This window comes from Procambarus clarkii, chromosome 12 (genome assembly GCF_040958095.1).
Source record: "Procambarus clarkii isolate CNS0578487 chromosome 12, FALCON_Pclarkii_2.0, whole genome shotgun sequence".
In the NCBI taxonomy this organism is placed as follows: domain Eukaryota; kingdom Metazoa; phylum Arthropoda; class Malacostraca; order Decapoda; family Cambaridae; genus Procambarus; species Procambarus clarkii.
Window position 1 is genome coordinate 15,492,492 of NC_091161.1, and position 23,486 is coordinate 15,515,977.

The window sequence follows — 23,486 nt, forward strand, 5'->3', positions numbered from 1 at the left end:
AAGACCACAGACAAAACTAAAAGACTCTGCAGACGACCCGGGAGACCCAAACCCCAGAACAGGAAGGAAGGGAACCCGGGCAAACCAAAACGCATCCACGGCCTCAGAGGCCAAGACACGCTGAGAACAGCGAAAAACCGCAACTGAACAAGAAGGAAGCACCTCTGGATAAATAAAATGGAAAGAAAATAGACCACCTGGGACAACAACCAGGATGGCACCGGAAGTGCAAGAGCAGGCCAGATGTGAAACAACACCCAAGACAGAAAGCAGAATGGAACAGAAGGAACAACAACACTGAACACAAGTTGGAGTGGCTCCGTCTGCGCCACCCAAGACGAGGCGACAGTACACGGCACCAGACGACGGTCCCGGAACAACCCCGAAGCAAAAGACAAGACAACCCTATCAGAGACTGAAGAACCCTTCGCAGTGATAGAAAAACCGGAAGGACTGCCAGGAAAACTACACACTGCTGCCGAGACAAAGCATGCAGGTGGGAGACCAACAACGAAGCCACCATTGCCCACACAAGCGATGAGGAACTAGAGACAAAAACCCGAGACTCGTAGACTCGAGTGGAAAAACAAACCAGCCTCGTTCAGAGCTGGACCTATCCACAAAAAGAGGCAGAGCCGCGGGAAGACCCACAGGATCGGAACCGAGTAAAGCAGTACCCCTAGCCAAGGCAGGCAAAAACCAGTAGGAACAGCAGCCATGGAACCAGGAACCAACTCGGGCGAGCAGACACGCCCTGTCTGGGAGGAACCCTCCCAAGGACCCCAGAAGGACCAACAAGGCCAAACACCAAGGAGCCAGATTCCAGGCAGAGGCCAACAAGGAAAACGAGTACCACGAACTAAAGCACGAGATGCGAAGCAAAAAAACAGCGACTCCGCAACCCAAAGGAGCAGAGCAACCGGCTCCAGCAGGGAAGAACAACGCAGGCGTCTCTGAGGTATACATGAGGAGAACTACGCAGGACATGAACCGCAGGAAAACAAAAACGTACTTTCCGGAAAAGGAACAAAGAAAAACCGTAGCCAGGACCAGAATCCTAGCTACCCATCCCAAGAAAAGGAACTAGTAGGGCAGGAGCAGTTGACCGAAAGTCCACAACAACCCCCCCCCCCTGCAGACAGTGCAACACAGAAGCCTGCAGTGAGATACAAGGAAAAGTGAAGGAACTCAGTACCAAAACTGAACACTGGGGCAGACCAAAAGCAGGGAACTGAACATGGACAGAGGCCCACCCCAGCACCTAACATCAGTATAGTCAATAAGCACCGAATATGATACACAGCCATGTGTAGCAAAGAGGGAGGAAAAACAGAAATAGGCAAGGAAAAGACCCGAAATACGGACCAAGTAGCAGCAGGTAATGCAATGTACATTACCAACCACATCGTGTGTTGTGGTTGGTCGCACATACACAGAGGGACACCATGGATATCAGAGTGCAGCCAGGCACCGAAGATAGGCAAGGAAGGATTATCCAAAGATCAGAGACTGAGCAAGGAATGAGGACACAGAAAGCTCAGACCGAGGGAACGAAGGAGTGTCCAAACATCGGGAAAAGACCCAGGTGCCAAAAAGCTAAACAAAAAGTACCGAAATGCGGGGCAGTGCCCCACAGTACAACAAAGAACAAGATACACGGACAAAATAAAGACATTGTAAGACACAAGCAAGGTCTCCAAATAAAACACACAACACTTAACAACCCTGTTAGGTGCCATCGACGCAACCCTGTCAAGCGGGGAATTGACAGGGTAGACAAGGATGAATAATTTAACACAGATGGAACATGCACAAGGGGACATGGATGGCGATATACTAATGAAATTGTTCACGACTTTTGTTAGGCCAAAGCTAGAATATGCAGCGGTTGTGTGGTGCCCATATCTTAAGAAGCACATCAACAAACTGGAAAACGTGCAAAGACACGCTACTAAGTGGCTCCCAGAACTGAAGGGCAAGAGCTACGAGGAGAGGTTAGAGGCATTACATATGCCAAAACTAGAAGACAGAAGAAAAAGAGGTGATATGATCACTACATACAAAATAGTAACAGGAATTGATAAAATCGATAGGAAGATTTCCTGAGACCTGGAACTTAAAGAACAAGAAGTCATAGATTTAAACTAGCTAAACACAGATGCCGAAGAAATATAAGAAAATTCACTTTCTCAAACAGAGTGGTAGACGGTTGGAAGAAGTTAGGCGAGAAGGTGGTGGAGGCCAAGACCGTCAGTAGTTTCAAAGCGTTATATGACAAAGAGTGTTGGGAAGACGGGACACCACGAGCGTAGCTCTCATCCTGTAACTACACTTGGGTAATTACAGGAGGAAGCTGAGTACCCAAATGAGCCACAGAAACATGAGAAAGAACCTTTTCAATGTCAGAGGAGTTAGGAAATGGAATGCACTAGGAATTGATGTGGTGGAGGCAGACCCCATACACAGTTGCAAATGTAGATAAGAAAGAGCCCAGTAGGCTCAGGAATCTGCACACCTGTTGACCAACAGTTGGGAGGCGGGACCAAAGAGCTATAGCTCAACCCCAGCAAGTACAACTAGGTGAGTACCCCACCAAAATTCAAGAACAGCACCTGGCCGACAGAGTCGCCAGACTGTACAATCTCACCTGCAGAGCAGAGACATGACTGTGTCACAACACAGTCGAGTTGAGTAACATACCAGGAGCATCGTGAGTGGAATATGCCCAGAGGCGTGTGCCCAGCAGAAGACGAAGTGCAGTACAGAGGTGGAGGTGGCGCCACTCTGAGCCACCCCACACCCGCAAGCAGAGAAAAGAATGAAGTGATGTCCCCATATATAAAATCCAAAACACCCCCAGCATCTAGAGGGCTACGACTGGAGAGAGAAGACGAGCGAGAAAGGCGTAGAAAACTGCGATAAAGAATGCCGAACACATGAGTACACTGCCCGGAAACAAAACGATCACCCCGGCCCCAGCACCCAAGGTACGAACTGAACCACTCGTCAGCCGGGTGGCACAGCTCGTACACCAGATAGACATACACATATCGTACATACACCAACAAGGTGTATGTAACGAATTCAAGGAATGTTGAAACAGGAAGGAGAGACTATGTGAAAACAATATAAGGCGAAACTGAATCGAAGAAGACAAGGAGGACAGAAGGGCACCGAGTCTGAGACAGGAACAGAGGGAAACCTCACCAGAAGTCAACCGATGTTCCAATAATATTGGAAGTATCGAAGAGGTTTGTGAACCAACGAGAACCGTGACAAGCAAGCACAAATGCATGGAAGTACATATGGACAAAAAGACACCCCAGAGCAAGGGACATACAGGGACCCCGATATGAAGGGAACAGTATCGCAACATAAGCACGTAAAAGGTGAGGAAAAGGGGAGTGAAACACACACCCAACAATGATGGAACCGACGGACCTGAAGGGACACGGAACCAAACCCAGGGAGGGGGTAGACCCGTAACCAACACAGACACAGAGGAGGGGAAGGAAAACCCCACTCTGAGGAACTGCAAGCCCCGCAGAGAGGGTACAAGACCCAAGCAGGGCAAAACGTGGACGAGGGGCCCCACCCAGGCAACCCCTCCCCAACCCCAGGAACCCCTACGGCTGGTCAGACCCATATAGCTGGTCAGACCCATACGGCACGGCTGGAGGAACAGGCTCGAATGCCTCCGCCGCCACCCTGGAAGAGGAAACCCCCAAGACCGCTCGAGTCTCAAACCAACTAGACCCTGCTCCAACCCCGAAACCCTCCTACGGTTCGGAGCCGGAAGCAATGGGAGGAAGTATGCACAACAGAAGAGGAAATACAAGGAGGAGTGGACGAAAACCAGCACCGAAGCGACTCCCATCCCCAAGTCCGGACCCCCTATAACCAAAACGGGGCAGTCTCGGGGCATCCGGTTCTGCAACCAACCTAGAGCATTGCAGCAACCTAAACCTAGCATACAACGCCACAGCCGCCTGCACCTGCTTATCATGATCAGTGGCTTGGGTGAACGAAAGCATTTACAGACAACACCAGTCGCACGACTCTGGATCAAGAGAAACAAGGACCCAACAGGCAGCATGGCGGAGGCACAACCGGTGAGTGTCACCCTGAGACAAAGGGACAGAGCAACCTTCAAACTCGCAAGACGCGAGGAGGAGACTGAGGGGTCACATCCATCAGGCCATGTAGCCCCCATGGGGTTTTCCAGAGCCCTTAGCCATGGTTTCGTGCTAAGGGAAGTCCAGGCAGGGTACTGTGAACCGGCGCCCAAGTCTACCAAACAAACTTCTAAAAGCTGAACCCCCGGGACATGTCCACTCACGGGGGCCGAGCGGGGAGTACCACCAATAGAAAATATATATACAAAAACCCCTAGAACAGCAAAGGGGGACCACAAAGGCAGACCCCCCACCCAGGCAAAAACAAGTTAAAACCCCGCAAGAGGACAGCGTACCCAGGTGGAACAGAGCCAGCTGCTGTTATTAGTGAAAACTAGCTGTGCTAGTTTTCACTAGCACAGTGAGGGAGTCCTCACTAGCCCCGCACACCCTACCAGTGACGAAAACCACCTCCTACCCAGAGATAAACAAGGGCAGCAAAATCCCAGCTGACTCCAAGGGCGGCCAAGAACCAAGCAGTAAAGGATACACCGGAGGTAGATCCCAAGGCGACTTGTGGAAGGTGGCCCCAAGTCCCAAGGGCAGTACTTACATGGCACCTTGGGAAGAGAGCCCTAGGCGCATGCAACCCAAGTACCGTGGAATTTCACACTTGGCTCACACACCACCTGTAGAGACAGTTATTTTGAGTGTTATCTTGAGATGATTTCGGGGCTTTAGTGTCCCCGCGGCCCGGTCCTCGACCAGGCCTCCACCCCCAGGAAGCCAGCTGACTAACTCCCAGGTACCTATTTACTGCTAGGTAACAGGGGCATTCAGGGTGAAAGAAACTTTTGCCCATTTGTTTCTGCCTCGTGCGGGAATCGAACCCGCGGCACAGAATTACGAGTCCTGCGCGCTATCCACCAGGCTACGAGGCCACCCACCAGGCTACGAGGCCACCCACCAGGCTACGAGGCCCCCCAGGCTACACCAGGCTACACAGCCCACACCACAAGGCACAGAACTTGTGCCTTGTGGTGTGGGCTGTCTCTACAGGTGGTGTGTGAGGGGTCTGAGAATTAGCAATGTGCGTACTATGGTGGGAGGAGGATTCCTGATGAGGGAAGGAGGTGGCATCGTAAGCTGTGTGAGGCGGCCGCTGTTATTGTCTGGTCTCACCATACCAGCTTAGTGGTCATTATGGTAAACACAAATGTAGATACAGTACCTATTTATAACGTGTGAACATAGTGTAATAACAGCAAAAACAGTACGTTGGCAGAAGCAGGTTAGTACAAGAGGTGTCGGTGAGGGGTGACGGTGGTGGTGTCGTCAGCTGTGTGTGGCTGCCACTATTATTGTCTGAACTCACCATACCAATTTAATGGTTCGTTATGAGAAACACAAATATAGATACTTATATACACTGCATCATCATTCTAACGAACCTCTGTCGAATTCCCGGATGATCCGAACAAATTGAATTTGGTACTAAATGTTCAATGTAACATACAGATGCTCAATTAAGCGAGGATTGTTTGTTCAAGTCAGTGGTGGAATTTGTTGTCAGAAAAGACTGCTGGAGTCAGTGGTGGAAGTTGTCACAAGACTGGTGGTGTCAGTGGTGGTGGTAGTTGTCAGAAAAGACTGGTGGTGGTGGTAGTTGTCAGAAAAGACTGGTGGTGGAAGTTGTTGTCAGAAAAGACTGGTGGTGTCAGTAGTGGTAGTTGTTGTCAGGGGAGGCAGATGGTGGAAATTGTTAGAAAAGACTGGTGGTGTCACAGTGGTGGAAGTTGTCAGAAAAGACTGGTCAAGTGGTATCAGTTGTTGTCAGAAGAGGCAGGTGGTGTCAGTGGTGGAAGCTGTCAAGGATGGCAGGTAATGTTAATGGTGTCAGGGAAGCCAGGTGGTGTCAATGGTGCAACTTTTCAGGAGAGGTAAATGGTGAAAGCTATTGTCAAGGGAGGTAGGCGGTGTCAGTTGTCAGGGTAGGCAGGGAGTGCCAGTGGTGTCAGGGAAGGCAGGTGGTGTCAATGGTGAAGTTGTCAAGAGAGGCAGGTTGTGTTAGTAAGGAGGAGTGTCAGGGAAGGAAGGGCGGGTGGTCTCAGTGGTGAGTCGAGACACCTCCTTCAGGTCTGGCCTTAGTGATCAGCTGACAGCTGCATCACGTGGCTGCTGCCTTAATACTAAACTCACTCGCAGCTTTTCACAAAATTAGCCGAGAAAATTTTACCATTTCAGTTGCTTGTAATACATCGCCCTATCATATAACGTAGTCAAAATTAAATATTCATAATAAATGGGGGTGTTAATGGTGAGGGGGATGGGATTAGAGGGGTGAGGAGACAGCTAGCCTCTACACTGTCAACATTTGTCGTCATTAACCACTGTGCTGCTTGCCTTCCAAATATGGTCATCCCCCCTGTGCGCACGAAATAAATTCTCTGGATTTGTTTTTGTTAAAGTGTAAAAAACCTTTCCCTGAGTATGGATATGTTAACAAAAATCAAAATTGTACTTTCTTTGGCTGCTATGGGGTCCGAAAGTTCACGCATGACAAACATTTCCCGGTCGCCCGTGGCGTACGCCAGTAAGGCGCCCCCAGGGCTATTTAGGGCGCCCAGCACAAGATGCGCAAGTTGCCACTAATATATTTTTTTCATTTATTGTGTACAGTTATAAATATATTTTATTAGTTTTTTGTGCCAATCCTATATATAATGAACACATACACTATATTATGGAAATAGAACATCCGTACTGTCCAAAGACACTGTGTTACGTGCATGACACATGTGTACACATATCCTGCACATATTTCCAATGTATCATTCTAATTTATTTATATTTACAATACATTTACATAATATACAGTATCACACACTATATACACACACCATAAACACACTCAGAGCTCCGCGAGTGTGTGATATGCTGCGAAACAGATAACGGGGCAGAGTGGCACCTTGCACACCACGCACCAGGTGCTGATGCATTTTCGCTTTTGTTCTCTTCAGGTAGTGTTCCTGCATACTATACAGGCACGTTTACCCTTCTCCTGTGATGCTGTGCCTGGCATATATTCGAGCATATGGACATCGAACATCTCGTTACAACAGAGCCCTCCTTGCCATACTTTACTAGCAGTTGTGACACAATACCAACACTGAATGTCCGTATTGGCGGTCTCCTGCCAGATTTTACCAGGTACATATTGAAGCAGTTGAGCACTGCAACATCTATTAGGTGGAAAAAAGAACTTTTTTGTCCACTTCACAGACTTGCACGCACTCCACTGCACCGAGCATCATGTCACATTTATCGATGAGGCGCATGTTCACGTTGTAGTCTATGACAGAGTCTGGTTTATAAATGGGGAAGCACGTTTGAAAGTGGACTTTGTCAATGTCCAGCATGGCACCGGTGTGAATCGTAGTCAGCATATTCACTTCGCATCTGTCCCTCCACCGCACCGAGAGCATATTGTCACACTTGTGCAGCTGGCAGTCACCCACTGCTATACCAATGTCTAACACTGGCATTTCCTTCCTGCGGGCCTTCACAGTACCACATACGCCAGTGTTGTAGGCAAGGAGGTAACTGGTCAACAAGGGGTTGGTATAATAACTGTCGGTGAACAGTATATGCCCCTTGATCAGCAACGTTCCATCAGGGTTTTTACGACACTGCCGGAGAATCCGTGTTCATCTTGAGCTGGTATGTCGACGTCTGTACCAGAATACAGAATCATGTCCATGACGATACCAGTCTCACAATTGCACAGCACTAAAAACTTGAGTCCAAAACGGTGGCGCTTTGATGGGATGTACTGCTTGAATGCCAGTCGCCCCTTGAACAGTATAAGCGATTCGTCGATTACCACATTCTGTGCAGGTACAAAATAATCGCATTAGTTGCCTTTCATGTCATTGAATACCTTCCATATCTTCCACAGTCTGTTGTGTCTGTCCTCATTTGCATTATTCTTGAAATGCAGGCACCTGAGAATCAACAGGAACCTATCACGTGACATATATCGGTTGAACACGGGCAATGGAACAAGGCTGTCTTTGCTCCAATAATCCTGGATGACATGTTTCTCGGAATGCTTCATCATCATACTCAGTGCGAGAAACACATACATTTTGTCAATTGTGGTGTCCTTCCATCGTGTGAGGCGTGAGACAGGTAAAATGCCTGTGTTATGAGGCTGTGAGCGTATCGATTTGTCTCAGTCACAAGATGGGTCATGAATTCGTTGTTGAAATATGCCAGGAAATAGTCTATTTCTGTCATATCCTCACCTTTATACAGGAATAATGGTGTAACACCAACATCAGTAGCATCAAACGTTGGTATTTGTGGCACAATCCTCCCACACAAGTACACCCGGGAGTTTGGTTTTGGCGCCAACACCACAGCCACCACGAGCACCAAAAACACGGCTACATCGTCTGGTGCTGGAGATGCACGATGGTATGGTAGAAGATGAGGCTGATCTACGTAACGTAGGCCTACCCCGATCACCTGATGTAGAGGGGCCACTGTCGTCATTGTCCTGTTGCTGCGAGACACACTGCCGCCTGCCGCAATATGTTGTTGAGGCAGCAAAACCCGCCTGGCAACATCCTCGCTGCTCATACTCGGCTCGTCCACACTACTTGTATCGGAACCTGTCACTGAAGCCCGAGAAAGATTCATCGCATGTACTATCACTGAATAAACTTGCATCTGAGGACATACTTGGTGGTGGTGATGATAACGGTGTTGACCCAAGGAGGCGAGGCAGGCCGGGCGAATGTACCGTACAGGCTTGCTACATCATCCACCTCAGTCTCTCCCTCAATCGTATCAGACCTCTGTGTAAGGTCTTTCTCTGGATCATAGTCTAAGTCATCATCCATAGCACCATCATCATACAAAATGTCACGTATCTCCTACTCAGAGTCGTTTTCCATGACCGCGGGTGACCGTGGAGCAGGAGCTCGTAGACGATGCGTCAGACATCATTGCTACTTTGAAACTGAGGCTCCCCACAGCCGTGGGGCATGCTGGGATTTTTTTCAAGATGGCGGACGATCACTGGGGGCCCCCAGGCATCCAATTTGTACCTGCGTCACCGAGCGCCAGTTTTGAGTGGAACGTGAAAAATAAATATACCCGGAGGCACATTGCGCACCCCCCGTCGAGGGCCTGCAGGCACGTTGCACAGTTCAGTGGTTAAAAATGTGCACTATGTACTTACATGTACATTACTTTGTGTATTCCTTATTCATATAAATAAACCTTTTTATTTAATTTAATTATTTGTTGGATGTATCTGAGTATGTAATTGTTGACATGAAACAATCTGTATTCTATGATACTGAAACCTGCCACGAGGCTAGAGATGGGTGGGCGCATACACCCTCTGGCCTAAGGCCTGATGTCTGATCTGGCCGAAGGCCTGATGCCTGATCTGGCCTAAGGCCTGATGCCTGATCTGGCCTAAGGCCTGATGCCTGATCTGGCCTAAGGCCTGATGTCTGATCTGGCCTAAGGCCTGATGCCTGATCTGGCCTAAGGCCTGATGCCTGATCTGGCCTAAGGCCTGATGCCTGATCTGGCCTAAGGCCTGATGCCTGATCTGGCCTAAGGCCTGATGCCTGATCTGGCCTAAGAGCCTAATGCCTGATCTGGCCTGGCCAGAGGCCTAGTCTGAGGTCTGGCCTGAGGCCTGGTCTGAGGTCTGGCTTGAAGCCTGAGGCCTGGTATGACCTGAGGTCTGGCCTGAGTCCTGGTCTGGGGTCTAGCCCAGGGTCTGGCCTGAGGCCTGATCTGAGGTCTGGCCCCGAGGTCTGGTGTGAGGTGTGGCATGAGGTGTGGCCTGAGGCCTGAGGCCTGGCCCAAAGCCTAGACTTACCTGAAGCCTGGTCTGACCTGAGGCCTGGTCTGGCCAGAGGCCTGGTCTAGCCTAACGTCTGGTCTGGCCTCAGGCCTGGTCTGGTCTGGCCTCAGGCCTGGTCTGGTCTGGCCTCAGGCCTGGTCTGGTCTGGCCTCAGGCCTGGTCTGATGCCTGGTCTGGCCCAAGGCCTGATCTGGCTTGAGGCCTGCCAGTATGGCTGCCACCTCACTCTTCTACTGCTGACAGGCTATAACCCCCCCCCCTCTCTCTCCCCGCATCTGACTACTAGCGACCGGCCACAACCCCCTCCCCCTACCACCAGTGGCCCGCCAAACGCCCTCCTCCTCTCATCAGTTTGTTGAGAAAATTATGTGATTTTGCTTGATTGGATTCAATAATGCTCATATATGTAACATTTTTATACCAAATTGTAAGTGATTGTTCTATCAAATGTCATAGTAAATATGAAGAATTCATAATAAATTATTTTTGTATGAATATTTATATCGAAACTGATACAGTTGGCTTATGGAAGCTCTGGCCATTATATCATATTTGTGGCCATCAATAACAGTCACAGTTATGATTTTGATATGGAACTGTTCACCAATGATTATTCTATCATGTGTCATGTTCAAAATGATAAATACATATATAGATTTTCTGTGATTTTTGTTTTGTTGATAGTGGGTGTAGGGCTTCTGTTCACATGGACCTGAGGGACATCCTGGGCCGACGGGTAGAACAAATTCCGCGGTGGAACGAATCGGCCTCGCCCCATATAGTTCGTTCAAGTGAGGACACATTGTATAACGTGTGTATAGTGTAATAACAGCACAAACAGTATGCTGGGAGGAGTCATTTTGGTGAGGGAGGTGCCATCATCTGCTAGCTGCTGTGTTACTTGTGTCATACAAGGTATGGTGGCCGCTATGCTGTTTGGACACCATACCAGCTTAGTTGTTAGGTAAACAAGACATTCAGATACTTATGTATAACATGTGTATATAGTGTAATAACAGCTATTGTCAGCAGCGGTGACAATATTGTCAGTTATTGCCATCAGCGCTGCCCACAGGTTGAAGGACACAATGAAGTAGTCATCACAATTGCATGAAAAATGACAGGTTGGATAACAAGTACCTTTCAAACTAGAAATGCTATACCAATGATACTTTCAAGATGCTAGTGCTCTCTAGAGTGGAATACTGCTGCACAATGACAGCCCCTTTCAAAGCTGAGGAAATTGCTGACCTGGAGAGAATGCAGAGATCCTTTACTGCTAGAATTCACTCGGTAAAACATCAAAACTATTGGGACTGACTAAAATGCCTAAATCTGTATTCTCTGGAGCGCAGATGGGAGAGATACATAATAATTTACACGTTGAAAATAGTAGAGGGGCTGGTCCCAAACCTGCACACACAAATAACACCACAGGAGACCAGGAGGCATGGCAGGATGTGCAGAATACCCCCGTTGAAGAGCAGAGGTGCAATAGGTAATCTGAGAGAGAACTATATCAACATCAGAGGCCCAAGAATGATCATCACGCTTTCACTACACATAAGGGACATAACTGGCCAACCCCCTCGCAGTGTTCCATGGACGAGATAAACACCTCCAGAGGATACCTAATCAACCAGGCTGTGTTTCATATATCTGGCTATGCGCAGGCACATCCAACAGCCAGGTTGACCAGTCCAGCAACCAGGTCTGGTTGAGGACCGGGATATTGAGCCCCGAAATCATCGCAAGGTGAATAACCCCTGAATAACAAAGTGAATAACCCCTGTAATTATCAATTAGAATTTACATTAATGAATCCTGTTTAACAACAATAATAATTATCAAAAGTAAAGGCGCTGGTCTTTTCTCCTCAGAGTCTGGAGTATCATTAGTTTAATTAATTGAGGAGTGGTGGCAGCAGTAATTATAATAAGTGGCCTATATAATTATCCTTGTCTTAATTACATTGCAAGAGTTACTCATTCTGGTTCCTTTCACATTCTATTACCAGGTTGTCAGGCTGTCCACAGCCAGGTTGAGTCTTCAGTCTAGCTCATGCTGTACAAATTCACGTTAAGAGTAATTAGTAAGGCTCTCTTGACATGCTACAAATGGTAGCAGTGGTGTGCACTGACCAGTGAGATTAATGCTCGTTACACAAGTACAGCTTGGATGGATTACCTTGCAAATACACAACGTAACGGTCCCTAGTGTTACCTTGTTACAACTTTTTACAAAGTTATTACATATTAATATAAAGATTTTATGACATGTTAGAAAGTTGTGACAACTTGCTCGATAGTTGTAATAACTTGTTAGACGAAGTTACAACTTGTTTAACTTTGCAGCAACGTCGTAGTTTCGTCACGTGTTTGGCGGGTTAAGTATTTATGAATGACCTGTCAGAAGGATATTCCAGACTACACTGTTACTACAAATTTCTCTAGTGCCTCCCTACTATTATGAGCCAACAGAGATAATTTACACTGTTGGGGACACAAAGCCTGTATTGTACAACTTAAATTGAGGTCCCTCTACACCAACTACTGACCATTACCAGTATGCATCCCATAACAGCTGCATAACTCTTAGGTGCCTATTTACTGCTAGGTAAACAGAGGCATCAGGTGAAAATAAATGTACCTAACCATTTCTGTCCCTCCCAGGGATTAAACCCGAGATCCTTGACAGTGTCGAAAACATGAACCACTGTACTACAAGACCCATATATGTTTGAAAAGATCCCTGTTGTACAGATGTAGACTGTTGATCTCTCCAGACTGACTAAAATCCTGTTCAGTTTGACAAGAATATCCCAGAAAATCAAATATACCTTTTTCTCACACAAAATCTTCGTTGTTGCCAAATTTTCCCTATGTTTTTCATCTTGCTTCTTGATTTTGTCTTCATAAAACTGAGATTGCTCTGTAATCTTCTTTTGCATTTCTGACATCTTGAATTTCAGATCATCCATAACCTGTTAAAGCAAAAATACTATCAGTAAAAATCTAAACTAAATCATATGTAAAAATTCAGCGTTGAATGTAATGAAACGCCATTTTCTGGGTTGAGCCTTGGAGGCTCCCTGAAGCTATTGGACTTGTATCCACCATATTAGTCTAGAGCATCAGTTACTCTAATCCTTTGCCTACCGGGAACCATGAGCCAGAACCTGGTTCCTTCACTGAAGTGCAGGGAACAATGGCTTATGAAACACTTCATGTGAGAGTATAGTCCTGTCTGCCATCGACCCAGAACGGTAGGTGAACCATTAAAAGCCCCAACTGATAAAATATTGCAACTCAAGACTGAACAGAGGCAAAGAACACCCCCACAAGAGAAAACATGAAACAAGGAAATGTCCACTCAACCAGGGCAGGGCGCCTGCTCGTTAGTGAACCCCCCCCTCCCCCAGGAAGGGAAGTGACTCCACCCAGGCAGCCCCAAGCACTGACACCGACAATTCGTACACTGATAACAAAGTCGCCAACCGGAGGGAGGGAGAGAGGGGTGACAGGGAGCATCCAGGACTCAACCCAGGAAATGGTGTTTCATTACATTCAATGCTGGATTTTTGGGGGGATGCCCCGTCGGCTCCCTGAAGCTATATACCCATAGATAAGTAAAAAAAAAAAAAAAAAAAAAGCATTGAATGTAATGAAACGCCATTTTCTGGGTGAGTCCCGGAGGCTCCCCGGATCTTACTAGGCTGATATGCTAATGTCAGACTTTGGCATCAGTCATGTGTATGGAGTTCTTATGGGCCTACCGGGGACCACGAGCCAAAACCTGGCCCCCCTCTAGAGAGGCAAGGGGTGCAATGGCCTACAGAAACCCCGATGTGATTGGAAGCATTCTATGTCTGCCATCGACCGGGCTAGGCACCCAGAAAGGTAGGCGTCCCAAAACAAACCCATATTCTGGTGAAAATTGCAACCAAAAGCCAAACGAGTGGACAGAACTCCCCAAACGAAAATGAGCAAACTAGTATGACGTCACCCGTCATCGCGCCGCTGTCTGCGTAGCTCCCCCCTTCCCGGGAGGGGGGCAGGGGTAGCCCCAGACCCACCACGCCGGCAATCCACAACCCAGTTCTGAGGCTGGATGTCAAAACCGCAAAAAAATGCCGACCGGAGGGAGGGAGGGAGGGGTGCCAGGGAGCCTCCGGGACTCACCCAGAAAATGGCATTTCATTACATTCAACGCTGGTTTTCTGGGGGAAGCCCCCTACAGCTCCCCGGAGCTAACTACCCACAGAGGAAAAGAATAGGGACTTACCCGGGAGGTGGTTGCTGCTCACTTCTCAACCTGAAGTCGAGACAACTGGCTGCATCTGCCGACCCAAAGCGGCACAGACCCGACTGGGCCCAGGAACGTTTACAAGGTAACGAGCAGCCAGGACCCTGTTCGACCTCCAAAATCCCCACGCCCGAATGTCAGCCCAGGACATATTTCCAAAGACGGCGGCAAGAGCCGCGAACTTGAGGACATCATGGACACGGGAATAGACCACAGGCTGGCTAGCCTTAATAACTCTGTGGACAACTTGGGAGACCCGCACCCTCGAACAGGGAAGAAGGGAAACCGGATCAACCCAAAGCGCATCTGCAGACACAGAAGTCGTGGCGCACAAATAATGGCGGAGAGCCGCAACCAGACACAAAACATGAAGCACCCCCGACCTACCCAACCAAGCTTCAACAACCCAGGGACCCCTCTGGAAAGCAGCAGTCTCATTTTCACCAGAAAAGAAGGAGAAGGCTGCAAACAAACAAACCAATCACCCCGACCAAAGAAGCAGAAACCTCTGCACCGGAGGAGAGCATGAAGCTCACCAACCCGACCCCCAGAGGCCAATGCCAACAGGAAAAGAGCCTTTGAAAAACAATCTGGAACCGAAGGGGCCACAACAAAATGAGAAGAAAGAAGAGAGAGCCCCCTATCCAATGACCAGGACGGCTCAGGCGGTGCTTTTAGCAGGCCGGAGGTAAAACAACGACTAAGACAACTTGCAAAACGGCGCAGACGTGACATCAATACCGAAAGCAAGCTGAAGTGGCTCTGCCAGCGCCGCACGATGCAAAGGTGCAAAGACATGCTACTAAGTGGCTCCCAGAACTGAAGGGCAAGAGCTACGAAGAGAGGTTAGAGGCATTAAATATGCCAAAACTGGAAGACAGAAGAAAAAGAGGTGATATGATCACTACATACAAAATAATAACAGGAATTGATAAAATTGATAGGGAAGATTTCCTGACACCTGGAACTATAAGAACAAGAGGTCATAGATATAAACTAGCTAAACACAGATGCCGAAGAAATATAAGAAAATTCACTTTCGCAAACAGAGTAGTAGACGGTTGGAACAAGTTAGGTGAGAAGGTGGTGGAGGCCAAGACCGTCAGTAGTTTCAAAGCGTTATATGACAAAGAGTGCTGGGAAGACGGGACACCACGAGCGTAGCTCTCATCCTGTAACTACACTTAGGTAATTACACTTAGGTAATTACGATACGAGGCGACAGTGTTAGGCACAAGGAGACGGTCCTGGAGCAACCAAGAGAGAAAGGACAACACCACCCTAACAGAAAGCAAAGCACAACGACGAAGACGTAAGAAGAAGCGGAAGGACCGCCAGGAAACCTCATACTGCCGCCGAGACGAAGCCCACAGGTGGGACACCAATAATGAAGACGCCTGATCACCATGGAGATGATGATAAACTCGAGTCAAAAATACCATAAAGGAAGACTCAAGGAGAAGATCGTACCAGCCACGTGACGTATCATTCCGATGCCTCCGTCATCACACTGGAAGGGGCATCCCCCAAGGCTGCCCGAGTCTTAAGACCAACTAACCCCAGCCCCGGCTCCGAAACCCTCAGATATTTCGGGGCCGGAAGCAGGAGAGGGGGACCAAAACGAACAACAGAAGGGAAAGGACCGGGAGGTGCAGATTGAACCAGGGTCGAAACGACCCTTACCCCCATGTCCAGGTCCCTATAAGCAAAACGGGGCAGCCGCGGGGCATCCGGGTGAGCAACTAACCTAGCGCATTGCAACAAACGAAACCTAGAATGCAATGCCTGCACAGCCTGTACCCAAAGATGATCATCTACAGATTGGGTAAATTGAGTCACCAGCAAGCACCAATACTCACAGGACTCAGGGTCGAAAATGTCACCGACCCAACAGGCTGCGTGACGGAGGCAAAAACAGTGAGGATCGCCCTGAGACAAGGGAACCGAACAACCCACAAACTTACATGAAGCGAGGGGGGGACCCCGGGGTCACATCCATCGGACCCACGCGTTCCCTAGGGGATTCCCAGGGTCCTGAGCATTTACTTGAAGAGGACTCGCGCTCAGGTAAACCCAGGCAGGGTACTGCTAACTGGCGCCCAAAAACTACCAAACAAACTGTCTAAAGCTGAACCCCAGGAACGTGCACACTCACGGGGACCAAGCAGGGGAGCACCACCAAGTATCAGGGTGAGGCCAAATACCAGTGGCAAGTAGGGCAGAACCCCCCACCAAGGCAAAAACAAAAGAAAAACAAAACCCCGCAAGAGGACAACGTACCCCAAGGAACATAGCCAACCACTGTGATAGGTGACAACAAGCTGCGCAGCACCATGCGCCCCCTTACCAGTGCAAAAACTGCCTCTTACCCTAAGGTAAACGAGGGAGACAAAACACCCAAGTACCCAAAGGGCAGCCGAAAAACCGAGCAGTGAAATGGACCCACAGAGGCAGACCCCAAGGAAAGTACTATAACCACGCGATTATCCGGGATTCGAACATCCGGAAAACGCCCTTATACGGCCAAAATCGTGAACGGATAAAGTTATCTCAATATCTGGCCAAAATGGCCGTGGGAGCCGGATAAAAGCTGGTTTAGCCGGATAAAAATTCAGCCGTACCGTATTAATCCCGTCTGCCTGTGACTCTAGACGCATGGTTGAGGAGGGGGTGGGATGGGTGGGTGGTGTCAGGAGGGTGGGAGGGGAACGTCGGGAGGGACCACCTGGGTACAGGAATTACCATTAAGTTTAGAACAATTAATCATAGCCAAAAACAAATGAAATAAGTACAGTACTAGTAATTATGTAATAACAAGTATATAAGTTTCCTAAAAGCAATGTGCACAGGCTGAAGTTTCCTTAAAAAATATTGTGAGTTTTTTTCCTCCTGGCGGCCTACGTAACGTGCTATAGTTGCCCCAAGCGGACCCGTCCAACACTGGTCAACCCATGTGCTCCCGTCCCTCGTGTTATACCACAGTGCTGTGCCATTAGTGAAATATTTTATTTAAATAACTTTTTTATTTTCATAGTAACTTTGAACATTTTTGACCAAAACTATGTCTGGTAGCAGCATCAATCGTTCTGGAGGTGTTAAGAGGAAGAAAGTTGTCCTAACAATTAAAGACAAGTTACTGTTATACACCTCAACCAGTAATTACCTAAGTGTAGTTACAGGATGAGAGCTACGCTCGTGGTGTCCCGTCTTCCTAGCAGCACTCTTTGTCATATAATGCTTTGAAACTACTGACGGTCTTGGCCTCCACCACCTTCTCCCCTAACTTGTTCCAACCGTCTACCACTCTGTTTGCGAAAGTGAATTTTCTTATATTTCTTCGGCATCTGTGTTTAGCTAGTTTATATCTATGACCTCTTGTTCTTAACGTTCCAGGTCTCAGGAAATCTTCCCTATCGATTTTATCAATTCCTGTTACTATTTTGTATGTAATGATCATATCACCTCTTTCTTCTGTCTTCTAGTTTTGGCATATTTAATGCCTCTAACCTCTCCTCGTAGCTCTTGCCCTTCAGTTCTGGGAGCCACTTAGTAGCATGTCTTTGCACCTTTTCCAGTTTGTTGATGTGCTTCTTAAGATATGGGCACCACACAACTGCTGCATATTCTAGCTTTGGCCTAACAAAAGTCGTGAACAATTTCTTTAGTATATCGCCATCCATGTATTTAAAAGCAATTCTGAAGTTAGAAAGCGTGGCATAGGCTCCTCGCACAATATTCTTTATGTGGTCCTCAGGTGATAGTTTTCTATCTAGAACCACCCCTAGATATCTTTCTTTATCAGAATTCTTTAAAGATTTCTCACATAATATATAGGTTGTGTGGGGTCTATGTTCTCCTATTCCACATTCCATAACATGGCATTTATTAACATTAAATTCCATCTGCCAAGTGGCGCTCCATGTATTTATTTTGTCCAGGTCTTCTTGAAGGGCATGACAATCATCTAAGTTTCTTATCCTTCCTATTATCTTAGCATCATCAGCAAACATGTTCATATAATTAGTGCGGCGTCACAGTGCTGTGCCATTAGTGAAATATTTTTTTACATGGGTTTTATATTTTCATAATAACTTTAAACATTTTTGGCCAAGACTATGTCTGGTAGCAGCATCAATCGTTTTGGAGGAGTTAACAGGAAGAAGGTTGTCCTAGCAATTAAAGACAAGTTACATGTTGTTCAACCAGTGAGGCATCACAGGCAAGCCAAATGCCTTCAACAAGTGAGGTTTCACAGACAAGCCAAGCGCCTTCAACAAGTGAGGCGCAAGCAAGCGCCTTCAACAAGTGAGGCCTCACAGGCAACCCAAATGCCTTCAGTGAGGCTTCAGCAGCTGGCAGTCAAAACTAACTTTGCTTAATGAAGTGTACAGTAATTTTAAGTGTTAATTTTAGTGTTGTGTTAGTATAGGTTACGTAAATTGTTAAGAATTCTTAACTTCAAGATGTGTGGCATCAATCAAGAAGACGAACACCAACAAGGTAAGTTCAGGTTTCTAGTTGAATATTTAATAATTTTATGTGGCAAGGCAATTCAAATTATGTTGTTTGTAGTACTGTATAAAAATAGTTGGAAATGGTCACTTTTGGACTCGTAGGTGAAAAAGTACCATTATCCGGAACACGTGATAATCCAGCTGGGGGTCCTTCCCATATAGTCCGGATGATCGAGTGGAGACAGTACTTATAAGTCACCTAGGGAAGGGAACCCTAGGCGCTTGCAGCCTGAGTACTGAAGAATAACTCCTGGCTCTCACACTCCTGGAGTACAGCAACCACACACAAGGCACAGCGCCACAAAAAGACAGGAGCCAGAGCACACAACCGAGCTGATAGCATCAGCCTCAAAAACTGGGGTGTGGATCGCCGGCGTGGTGGGTCTGGGGCTACCCCTTACCCCTCCCGGGCAGGGGGGAGTTGCGCAAACAGCGGCACGATGACAGGTGACGTCATACTAGTTTGCTCATTTTCGTTTGGGGAGTTCTATCCACTCGTTTGACTTTTGGTTGCAATTTTCACCAGAATAGGGGTTTGTTTTGGGACGCCTACCTTTCTGGGTGCCTAACCTGGTTTAAAGGCAGACATAGAATGCTTCCAATCACACGGGGGTTTCTATAGGCCATTGCTCCCCTTGCCTCTCTAGAGGGGGCCAGGTTCTGGCTCGTGGTCCCCGGTAGGCCCATAAGAACTCCATACACATGACTGATGCCAAAGTCTGACATTAGCATATCAGCCTAGTAAGCTCCGGGGAGCCGTAGGGGCTCCCCCCAGAAAAAAAGTACTTACCCGGAAAACGGCAGCACTGCATGCCTCCAGACAAAGATAGGACAACTGGCTGCAACCGACGGCAATAGGCCACACAAGGCCAATGAGGGTGTAGAACGTTCACAAGATAATAGGCAGCCATGACCCTGTTCGACCTCTAAAACCCCTGTGCCTGAATGTTAACCAAAGACATTTTACCAAAAACCACAGCAAAAGCTGCAAATTTCTGCACATCAAGAGCACGAGGATAGACTGCAGGCTGGCTGGACTTGATAACCCTGTGGACGACCTGAGAAACCCGAGCCCTGGAACAGGGAATGAGGGAAACTGGATCAACCCAAAGTATGTCTCCGGACACAGAACCCAAGGCGCGAAGGTAACGGCAAATAGCCACAACCAGACAAAACATGATGCGCGCCCAGCCTGACCAACCAAGCATCAATAACCCATGGACCCCTCCGGAAGTCCACTGTCTCATTCTTCGCCACAAAAGGAGACGACTGCAAACAAAATGCTCCCCCCAGGGCCAAAGGAGCAGAAACCTCTGTGCTGGAGAAGAGCATGAAGCTCCCTAACCCAACCCCCAGAAGCCAAAAACAACAAAAACAAAGTCTTTCTGAGCCCATCCTGAACCGAAGGGGCCACAACAAACCGAGAAGAGAGAAAAGAGAGCACCTGGTTCAAAGACCAGGATGACTCATACAGCGCATGAGCAGGCCGGAGGTGAAAAAATACACAAAAGAGCTTGAGGAATGCCAGCTTGAGCTTCTCGCCAATGCTGAATGATAAGAAGCAACAGTACTTGGCATAAGATGCCGGTCCTGAAAAAGCCAAGAGAGACAGAACAAAACAATCTAATCAGAAATGAATGACAACCTACGAAGGGAAAGGAAATGGTGAAAAGAACGCCAAGAAACTTCATACTGTTGCTGAGAGGAAGACCACAGGTGGGACACAATCAAAGAAGCCACCTAATCACCATACAAGTGGTGATACACTTGTGTCAAAAACATCAAACGTGAAGAGCGGAAGAGTTGGGCAAACCAGCAGAGTACCCTCACTAGCCTGACCTGCTGAAAGAGGCCGAGCTGCGGAAAAACTTTTGGGTTCGGACACCGAGAAAAGAAATGGCCCTTTCAGGTCCAGCCTGAAACCAAGGCTAGGCCAGCCACCAAGGAGCTAGGAGAATCCCCCTCCCCCAAAAGGACTCGAGACGAGCCAGAACCTAAAGCAACAGCTGGATCGGGGAAAAGAGGTATAGGAACGCCCCCCCCCCACCTCAACCAATCCAGCTGAAAAGTGTCTACTGCGACTGCTTTACATTCGGGGAAGAGTGCCACATACACTGGGAGGCGCCAAGATTGAGCTGACAGGAAGAGGTATACATAGGGGCACACGAATGTCCAGCAGAGCCAATGGAATGAGTTGGCATTGACCGTCCACTCCGTTTATAAGAGAACGAACCGAGACAGGCTGAACGATTTGACACTCTCCAGATGTGAACCGTGCAGAGCTAAACCCCAAGAACTCGGCAGACGAGCCACTCGAAACGATCAGCCCTGAAGAGCCACGAACCGAAGCGTTCCTATCAGACTGAAGAAAGGCAACTAGAACAGAAAGCAATTCAAGAAATAAAGAAAAACCCAAAATATTTCTTCACATATGCTAATCAAAAGCGAAAACCACTGCTAGTATTGGACCTATTCGTATTAGTGAAGGTTCATACACTGAGGATGACAAAGAAATTAGTGAAATCCTAAAAAGGCAGTATGAGGACAAGTTTAGCACTCCGATACTCGGCATGAAAGTGGAAGATTCGGACAATTTCTTTATGAATGATACTCAAACACCTGTAAATATAACTTATATCAAGACGAGCGTGGCAGATTTTGAAAGAGAAATTGACAATATGCCCATGCACTCAGCCCCGGGTCCAGACTCGTGGAATTCAATATTTATAAAGAAATGTAAAGTGCCAGTAGCACAGGCACTCAGTATAGTGTGGAGGAAGAGCTTGGACACGGGAGATACCAGATGCGCTTAAAACAGCAGACATTGCCCCTCTACACAAGGGTGGTAGCAAAGCATTGGCAAAGAATTATAGACCAGTTGCACTAACGTCCCACATAATAAAAGTATTTGAGAGAGTGATCAGGAGTCAGGTCACTAGATTCATGGAAACCAATGACCTCCACAATCCTGGCTAACATGGATTTAGAGCAGGAAGATCATGCCTCTCACAGCTACTTGACCACTATGACAAAATCACTGAGGCATTAGAGGAAAAACATAATGCAGATGTCGTATACACAGATTTTGCAAAGGCATTCGACAAATGTGACCATGGAGTGATTGCACACAAAATGAGGTCAATGGGTATAACTGGTAAAGTAGGACGCTGAGTACTCAATTTCCTGTCGAACAGAACACAAAGAGTAACAGTCAATCAAGTAAAATCGAATTCGAGTGCAGTTAAAAGCTTTGTACCTCAAGGTACAGTACTTGCACCAATGCTGTTCCTTATTCTCATATCTGATATAGACAAAAATACAAGCCACAGCTTCGTGTCATCCTTTGCAGATGATACAAAAATCAGCATGAAAATTACCTCTGCTGAAGACATTGATAAAATACAAACAGATATTAACAAAGTTTTCGATTGGGCAGCAGAAAAAACCAGCGTTGAATGTAATGAAATGCCATTTTCTGGGTGAGTCCCGGAGGCTCCCCTATCAGCTATCCCAGGCTGATATGCTAATGTTAGACTTTGGCATCAGTCATGTGTATGGAGTTCTTAGGCCTACCGGGGACCACGGCCAGAACCGGGCCCCCTCAGAGAGGCAAGGGGAGCAATGGCCTATAGAAGCCCCCGTGTAGTTGGAAGCATTCTATGTCTGCCATCGACCGGAACAGGCACCCAGAAAGGTAAGCGCCCCAAAACAAACCCCTATTCTGGTTAAAATTGCTACCTAAAACCGAACTAGTGGATAGAACTCCCCAACCGAAAACAAGCAAACTAGTGTGACGTCACACACTGCCGCGCCGCTGTCTGCGCAGCTCCCCCCTCCCCGGGAGGGGGAAGGGGGAGCACCAGACCCCCGCGCCGGCTACCCACACCTCAGTTCTTGAGGCTGGATGTCAAAAACGCGAAAAACCGCCGACCGGAGGGAGGGAGGGATGCCGGGGAGCCTCCGGGACTCACCCAGAAAATGGCGTTTCATTACATTCAACGCTGGTTTTCTGGGGGGAGCCCCGTCGGCTCCCCGGAGCTAACTACCCACAGACAGAAAAAGAGGGACTTACCCGGGAGGCGGTCGTCGCTCACCCCTCAACTCGAAGCCGAGACAACTGGCTGCAACCGCCGACCCAAAGCAACACAGGCCCGACGAGGCCCAGGGACATTCACAAGGTAACGAGCAGCCAGGACCCTGTTCGACCGCCAAAATCCCCGCGCCCCAATATCAGACCAAGACATATTCCCAAAGACGGCAGCAAGAGCCGCGAACTTACGAACGTCATGGGCACAGGGATAGACCGCAGGCTGGCTGGACCTAATAACCCTGCGGACGACCTGAGAGACCCGAACCCGCGAACAGGGAAGAAGGGAAACCGGATCAACCCACAGCGCGTCCCCGGACACAGAAGCTGTGGCGCGCAAATAACGGCGAAGCGCCGCAACCGGACACAAAACATGATGCACCCCCGGCCTGACCAACCAAGCATCAACCACCCATGGACCCCTCCAGAACGCAGCAGTCTCATTCTTCGCCAGAAAAGAAGGAGACGGCTGCAAACGAACAAAACTATCACCACGACTAAGACGCAAAAAGAAACGGAAGGACCGCCAGGAAACTTCATACTGCCGCCGAGAAGAAGCCCTCAGGTGGGACACC

At 48.1% G+C, this 23,486-nt stretch overlaps 1 protein-coding gene across 2 annotated transcripts in view; it reads right to left on the bottom strand.

Moving 5' to 3' along the window:
• The window catches only part of LOC123772933 (putative leucine-rich repeat-containing protein DDB_G0290503), a 393,605-nt gene that overhangs the window by 305,871 nt on the left and 64,248 nt on the right, over positions 1–23,486 (bottom strand). For both annotated transcript variants that reach the window (XM_069323327.1, XM_069323326.1), the window contains exon 3: positions 12,845–12,988. In XM_069323327.1, the coding sequence (XP_069179428.1) occupies positions 12,845–12,988 (144 nt within the window). The remainder of the gene's footprint in view (positions 1–12,844; positions 12,989–23,486) is intronic.